The sequence below is a fragment of the Saccoglossus kowalevskii genome, chromosome 18 (genome assembly GCF_978046115.1).
Source record: "Saccoglossus kowalevskii chromosome 18, keSacKowa6.1, whole genome shotgun sequence".
In the NCBI taxonomy this organism is placed as follows: Eukaryota; Metazoa; Hemichordata; class Enteropneusta; family Harrimaniidae; genus Saccoglossus; species Saccoglossus kowalevskii.
The window spans coordinates 24,833,168-24,841,938 of record NC_140658.1 but is presented as its reverse complement, the minus strand read 5'-3'; the positions used below and the strand labels follow the sequence as shown (position 1 = coordinate 24,841,938).

At 36.1% G+C, this 8,771-nt stretch overlaps 1 protein-coding gene across 1 annotated transcript; it reads left to right on the top strand.

Moving 5' to 3' along the window:
• The first annotated feature begins 5,686 nt into the window (after positions 1-5,686).
• On the top strand, positions 5,687-7,949 carry LOC102809495 (uncharacterized). The gene is made up of 6 exons (XM_006820130.3): positions 5,687-5,779; positions 6,562-6,669; positions 6,751-6,814; positions 6,972-7,106; positions 7,275-7,396; positions 7,774-7,949. Exons 1-5 carry the CDS (start codon positions 5,753-5,755, stop codon positions 7,394-7,396), a joined length of 456 nt encoding a protein of 151 aa, XP_006820193.2. The 5' UTR covers positions 5,687-5,752; the 3' UTR covers positions 7,774-7,949.
• Positions 7,950-8,771: the final 822 nt, after the last annotated feature.

Sequence of the window (8,771 nt, the reverse complement as noted above, 5' to 3'; positions counted from 1 at the left end):
CATACCCACCCTCTTCTTAATTACATATATAATAATAATAATTTTATTAATTGTATAATGTCCTCCGGCCCATTACAATCATACAAATGATTTATAGACAAGAAATAAATTTATATTACAAAATATGTATGAAAATATATATATAGAAAATATAGAGGGTGTCAATAGAGGATGTTGATTACATATGGTCCCTGCCATTGCATTAACAACTTATTGTAGTCAGTGGGAAGTAACACTAACTCTTTGTCACCAGGTTGGAGCTTCCTATTCCTGACGTTCCTATCATATTACTTTTTGAATCTAACCTTTGCCTTAGCTAACTCAGCTTGAGTCAATTTACATATCTCTTCAAGGCGATTTCGCAAATCCAGGACATATTGGTATGTAGATTTAACCTGTGGTGTAGTTGCCTCCTTTGTCCACAACTCTCTTACAATCATCATTGGGCCTAAACTAAACCCTAAACTCTCTTGAGGAGCTTCTCTATAGGCAAACAGTACTGGGTCAAGATACCTATCCCAATCCTTGGGCCGTTCTTGACACATGCGTTTCAACATACTTTTCAAAGTAGCATTAAACCGCTCAACCAAACCATTACATGCTGGGTGATATGGAGTAGTAATAATATGGAGTACTAATTGTTTGATAGACAACACTCTGCTCTCTTCCTTCATAATGTCAGATGCAAACTGTGTCCCTAAATCAGTTAAAATGTCTTTGGGTACACCAACCCGACTATATATACTAAGGCATCAGCAACTACTTCTGAAGTAAATTTCTTTTAACGCTACAGCCTCAGGGTATCGTGAAGTATAGTCTACAACAGTTAAAATGTACCTTTGATCTCTCCCAGTCACTGGACTGATCGGAACAATCAGATTCATATCTATCATTTGAAATGGAACTTCAATCAAGGGCATATCGCCTAATGGTACTTTGCTAACACGACCCTTAGGAGTGGTCTTCTGACATATATCGCATGACCTGCAATACCTAATAACATCATCCGGCATCCCAGTCCAATAGAACCGAGTTACTATTCTATATGTAGTCTTCTTAGCACCCGGATGACCTGCCATAACTGACTCACAAGCAAGTGCTAGTACTTGATCACGGTAACACAATGGTACAACTAATTGGAAACACACACATCCTCTATCAACATGAGGTGACTGAAACTCTCTATACATCAGCCCCTTATTTCATCACAAACCTTGCCCAATTGCTACGACCTATGATCAACTCCTCACCTGTACTCACTAACTTCCAAGCATGCTCTAAAATGGAATCAGACTGCTGTGCCTCTCGCACTGCATCCACTGTAATACGTTTCTTACCACCATTAATATCAACCTTACTATGCAACTACTTACACCCAGGAACTTTAAGCCTACATAATGTTTTTTTCTCAGCTAACTTCTGAGCCCTAGTCTGTACCACCTGTACAACATCAACACTATCATCCTGACTGGAATCAATGGGGGGTTCACAACCACTCCCACTAACTGAAGGCTCTTTTATCTCAACACCTTGAGAACAACCTTCATCAATATAGGGCACACTAGCCTGACTACTAGTCGATGTACAACCTTCATTACCTGAGGGAAGACTAGTCTCAATACCCGAAGGACAACAACCTTTACCACCAGGGGGCATACTAGTCCCATCACCCAAAGGAGTACGATTTTCACCACCTAAGGGGAACTAACCTCACTATGCCCTACCTCATGAGCTACACCTAGCTTCCAACCAATATCAGGATCCTTGGGCTCCCTAGCTCCACTAATATTACCAACAATAAGATCATACACTGGGGTCTTCATACACAATGCCTCGACCTCACCAATATAGTAGGGTGTATCTATATATAGTCTAGCTACTGGGGCTTTCCGACATGTACCATCCATCATTACACAGGTACGACTCTCCCCAGTCAATTGACTATCCTCTACAAACTCTCTAAGTACTACAACCGAGCTACACCCACTATCACGAAAAACCTCTACCTCAGTACTACCAATACGGCCTTGAACAACAGGCATACCACTCACCATACTATTACCTATTGCAACACTGGCAACACTAATAATTGGCAGCTCATGGCCACATTCACGCAACTCTATCTCATCCCTGTAAACATGGATGCCTACATGCATCTGTGACTTCATGAACTACACAAGTAGCACTGATTTCCTGTGAATCATTACTATTCTAATCACATGTCAACATCGCAGCTGACTTAACCTGAGGCTTGGAACTTTTATAATGCTTAGGACAACTGACAGCAGAGTGACTTGGATCACCACAAATATAACAGCCTGACTTTGGCTTATACTGACCAAATCGACCCTGTCATTTACTTTTCTGGCCTGTGCTTCAGAACTGACATTTCTGACTACCACATTGGAACTGGCTAGATTTCATATTTTTACCACTTGTCTGTCTACATGCATCTCTAAACTTATCAGCTAAGTCAGCCATTTCTTCAACTGACCTCGGTGACCTTTCTCCTATGAAAATAGACAATTCATTAAGAAAAGTACTCATCAACTGATCTCTCATCATTAAGTCCTTAGCTCCTTCAAACTTCCTATCAACTCCAGACAGCTCTACCCATTGGTCGAAATAACTACTTAATCTAGCTGCAAATTGCAAAATGCTCTCTGCACCTTTTGCCCTACTAGTTCAAAATCTCGTTCTATAACCTTCTTCATTCATATCAGAAGGCTGACTGTTCTAGTTCCAGAGTAAATCTGACCTTTGGGAGTGTATTATAAAACCATCTAGATGACTAATCTTTTCACTTTAATAGGAATCAGGTCTCATCAAATTGCTCCAGTATATAAACAGACTTGCCTAAATAACTTATCAGGATTTTGCAAGATAAATCGTATGAAGTGCTCCCAGAGAACACCTGAATAAATTTTAGATGCTACTTAGACTTGTTTGCTTGGTTGGTGAAGTGACATGTATACGTCTGTTACTCAAAAATTGTATCATATCTTGCACAATCTGTTATAAGACACTGGCAAATGCCATAACGCTTACAAACAGTTGTAATGACAGTCATGTTAAGGGCGGCTCATGGTTGGGATAATATCATCCCAATTGATCAGTACCAGTCCACTTAGCCCTGGCGTCACAAATAATTGTGTGCCTTTGCTGGCTGCTCATTTATGTCTTTATTTGTTTAAAGTGAAATTTCCTTAGCAATTAGATGTGCTTTCCATCAATAATCCTAAAATTAAAGATATATACAAGTAATATTTTTTTCTGCTGAAATGTGCTACATTTTGAAATATTTTCTATGATTGTCTTTCTTAATTGGACTACGTGGACGTAATTTTCTATTGGCTAAAACGAAAACTGTTTTATTTTGTGATATGTGACAAGAACTGATTTCAAATTGTTAAATTAATGATTCCGTTCCATATTAATTTGTCAACCATTAATTTTATAGGTTTTCGTGATACCAATAAAAATTACTATTCTCTCTCTAGACACGTCATCAAGAAAAAAAGATTTACCACAACTGATCATGAAATGGTTGTACACATGTTTAAAATAGCAATAAACAGTTTTAATTCTCTAGTTTTATGAAGAGCGGTGTGTTGTGGGAAAATTAAAAAAATGCAGTGATAAAAATTAAAATAAAATAAAATAAAAAAAACTGCAATTGAAAAGGTCATATATTAGAATTGATATTAGTAATGTTGTGTCATTTGTTTAATTGTTTTAGGTTAAGCATGTAAATATTACTGTGTCACAGTGTAAGGCCTGCTTATTTCTAAACAGAGGGCTCCCACAGAACGCACACTGGACAGGGGGTTCTTTCACTGCTAGTATGGGGTAGACAAGACAATAGTACTGGTAATGAAATACACATACACCAAAATATCAAGTTAAAGCTCCTGGATTTAATACCTCTCAAAATAATTACACGAAACAAAGCCCAGAAAAATAAAAATGAATAAATTCACTAAAATAGGTGATTGCTTAGGGAAGTGTGCATTGGTGATAACTCACAGTTCCAGGATGTAGAAATGGACAACGAAGAAATATAGGAGTCTTGCTTGCAGAGGAACGCTGTTATTCTGGAGGGCACCGCTGAAAGCAGGAGATAGCAGAGCAGTTCATACAAGTCTCACAGAATGGTGGTTGTCTCATAAGATCGTAGCAGCAACACACATGATACTAAGTTGAAATGATAGACCCCAACTGCCCAGATTCAGGGACACCACCTGGGTTTCCACATGAGCCAATCAGAATGTGATCCTGCTAGCAGCTGTGTCACGTATGCAACTCTGTAGATCGTAAACATCCTTTGTTATTCAAATAAGAGCACACCTGGTAGATTCCAATTGTCCTTCCAAAGTTGTAAACACCCTTTGTTGTGTGAATCACAAGCACATCTTGTAGATTCCAACTGTCCTTCCAGAGTGTGACCTGTCAATCACCTTCATGACAGTTATCACACGGCAATGCACACCGTTTCTTCCTATGATTCCTTGCACACTCCTCTTTGCAGGGTTTGAGGTAATATGACAAAAATATAGAATACAGGATGTTGACACACTGAATAAACGACAGAGTTAATATATACTGCGAGCTTGGATTAAACCGACGCTCATAAACTATACCTAATGGTCAAGCTTCACGTTACAGCACTTCTCCTCTCGGGACCATGCATTCCTCAGAAAAATTATGTGTTATTTTGATTATTAAAATCCAAGTAAGACCATCCCAATTGATCAGTACAAATCGACGAAGCCCTGGTGTCACAAAATAAATGTGTTCACTTGCTGGCTGATTTATTTTTGTTGTTGTATAAAGTGAAATTAATTTCTATAGAAATCAGTTTAAACAAAAAATGAAGAAGCCAAATCCTTTACTTTCAAATTCAGATATATTGATGATGTACTTTCCATCAAAAATCCTAAATTTAGTGACTTAATAATCTTTTTCTGCTAAAATATGCTACATTTTTTCTATAATTTCCTTGGTAATTGGACTAAGTGAAAGTAATTTTCTATTTGCTAACATCTTCGTCTTAAATATTGTATATATATATATATATATGAAAAAACGGCCTAGTTTTGTAATATGTGAAAACAAGTGACTTGAAATAGTTAAATTAATGATTCCATTCTTTAATATTTGTTTAACCATTAATTTCATAGGTTTTCATGACACCACAAAACATATACTATTCTCTATGTAGTTTAATCTTTTGAATTGAATGGTGTAGTAAAGTCTGTGTTCGTATGGCTAAACAGGCTGGAGACAACAGCTGGGTTGACCAAGCACACTTTATTGTTACTACTCGTACAAGGCTAACGACAGTCAATTAAATAGCCCAAGTACAGGCGGGAAAGTTTATTGTTACAAGAATGCGATTGGTAGATAAAGCTTATCATGATAGGACAGTTACGATAATAAGAATGTACATGATAGGCCGAAATTAACTATCTGCGATTGGATAACTGTTTTTATCCAGAATCGGAGAGTACCATTAAGCTCAAAAATAGTTTGCAACAAAGTCCTGGTGATCTCGAATTTTATATTAAACTATTTCACCAATGATTTGGTCATATTAGTTTCGTTTTGTTTCATTGATTTTAAGTAAAATTGTCATTGTGTGGGCATTAGCACATGCGCATTGAATACTGTTTTGTATTGCCACACCCACTGCATATGGACTGACTTCTATAAATGACGTTTTTATTCTAACCAACTCTCAATTCTCCAGTTGATGTTGTTGGCGAGTCCACCTCTGCATGTAAGTATGGTGTTATTGAACGTTTTTCTCATACATTTTTGTGCATGTTTCATTTGTATAATATAATTCTGCATTACGGAATATGATTGTTCATGCCGCAATTTTCTACGTTTGTGGAGTCACTGTCTGCTCGCTTGGTATGGACGAATTGTTTTTGTTAAACCGACTCCATTTTAGTATGCCCAATTCGGGTACACGTCGTAGTCTGTCACCTTTTAGAAAATAGCTTAACTGAAGTTGGGGTTACAAATTAGGTAACTTTCTGTATTTCCATCAATTTTAAGTTAGAACAGCTCTAGCATATTTGGTGCACAATGTTGTTTGGTGTTTTTTTTCTTTGAAATAATGATTTCTATAATTCGTTCACTGAAAACTACGTGACACTTGGCTGATTATGTGGTGTATTATCTTCAAATTTATTGCTTCTCTAAAATGTCGTTTCTTTCTCCCTTCTTCTTTGCCAACAAAGATATATCAAGCACGTAGTTTGACGTGATCAATAAAGCAAGTTCAAACATTAAAATGTATTCGTATTGTGTTAAAACCTATTTGCATTATAGCAACCCGATGCGTTCTCCCGTCGAAAACATGACCCGATTTAACACAAGCACATTTGCAATTAAAGTTTCTTTAAAAATCATAGTAATCAGTTAACAGATCCTAGACAGTTGAATTTTCCTTGACAATTAGTATGTGGCATACCTACATAGTTTTTGTTCAACCACAGATATTACTTGAAACATCCTAATTTGTCTCGTCTATATTTATTGTATTTATGACAGATTGTGTTCAGATTTCGTAGCTTTCTGAAAGTGGTCACGATGGCAAAGCTTCAAACAGTGTATTCCTTACTCGTAGTGTTGGCGATGTTTATACGTGCTATATACTTGGTAAGTGACTAATGATTCTTAGGAACTCTTCTTTTTGTGTTATACTTTGTATTGGTGATACGTATATCAATATTGTTTCAGGCTGAACCACCTGAGAATGCACAAACGTCTAAGACTAAAGAAGAAATCGAAGCAAAACGTGGATGTGAGTACAAATACATTTCATGATTGATGATGTTACTCATTGCAAGTCAAATATAATAATTGTTTCCATTGACAAATCTAGTTTACTTGATATACTTATTTAAATAATATGCTCCAATATACAAGCTTAAGTTTACGGGAGTGTGCTTGTTTCATAGTTGAAGACGTATCGTGTACTGACACCTGCTATCTCTCTAATGATGGTATATGTGATGATGGTGGTGAAGGATCTCAGTACAGTTATTGTGCCTATGGCACAGATTGTGCAGACTGTGGAATAAGACCTATTACTTGTAAGTCCAAAATATATGATTATCGCTCATTCATAGTAATTATCAAAAATATACAATTTTATAACACTTACAAACAGATCATGTGCCAGTTGAAATAATTATTACTGTGAGTGTACAAATCTTACAATAACGATAGTCATTATTCTACTGTAACTTTTTCTTGTATAGTATGCAATAACGAATGCCGGTACCATGGTGATGGTGATTGTGACGACGGGGGTGATGGGTCCTCATACAGTATATGTGAATTAGGTACAGACTGCGATGACTGTGGACCAAGACACCTATAAGTAAGTAGTTCACATTCAATGTGTCATCCGTTGCTGTGTATAAGATTGTTATAGTGTATATTGTTTCCCCTCAATTGCAATATGTGTTCAGTAACACAGAGATTTGTGGCAAGTTAGTTTAGAATTGTTTTATTTACTGTTGTGTTAAATAAGTGAATACGATTTGGATAATAAAATCATGCTATTGTTCTGTCACAGCTGTTATGATATTTCATGCTTGGTACAAGTCCAGTTTAACAACAACAGACATGAATGGATTTGACTAAATTAATATTAATGTATATTGTTTTGAAAGCTTGTGAAACTTCTTGTTGAAATATGACATCTCGCCCTTTAATAATATACCCTGCATAATATTTTGTTTTTTTGTTTTGTAGTTGAAAGTTGGATCAGCAAAACGGTCAGCAAAGGAATCGAAAAAATTGAATGTAGGAGAAAAAGCATGATATAAAAAAAGATAAAAATCCGTTAAATGTTGATAATATATTCGCATGTTAAAGTAGTTTAGTTGGAATAAGGGAATAAAGTTCATCATTAAAAAAATATATATAAATAGTATTGTTATAATTGTATGTGTAATAATTAATCTCAAACTACAACAGATCACTTCCTGTGACTGAAGTAAATGAGAATGTTACAGTCAATAAAATGATGGCAAGTGAATTATGCGTGTTATTTCGTGGTTATTCTTGATGACATATTAAATTTAAATTAAAGTAATTTAAATATACACGCCGTTTTCACTAACTCGATAGGTTTCAGGCTATAACTGATAGTTTGGCTGATACATGGTAAAATGATGTGCATATTTTATAAAATAGGTGCGTTTTAATGGTGTGTGTTTCAAATGTGTTTATTCTATTTTGAAACGATGTGCGTGTTTTAAAATGGCGTGATTATATTTTTAAATCGCGTGTGTGTTCCAAAATGGCCTGGTTTTATAAATATGTTACGTGTATGATTGTTAGCTTTGTATGCATGTTAAAATAACGTGCGTATTAAAAAGATATGTGCATTTTAACGTGACGTGTCTATTATACATATGTTGTGTGTGTTTGATTGATATGAGTATTCAGAAACGGTGTGTACCTTTTTATTAAATGGTGTGTAATTTAAAAGTTGTGTATTGCATCAGAATGAAAAAAGTCGATTGTGAGAACAAACGCGTACACTAATCTATTTACCCCTATGGATTATCTTTGATTTTTTGTGTGTGTGTGTGTGTGTGTGTGTGTGGGTGTGTGTGTGTGTGTATGTGTGTATGTGTGTGTGGGTGTGTGTGTGTGTGTGTGTGTGTGTGTGTGTGTGTGTGTGTGCGTGTGTGTGCGTGTGTGTGTGTGTGCGACTTTAATTTAGCTTTACATCGACTGGTGAC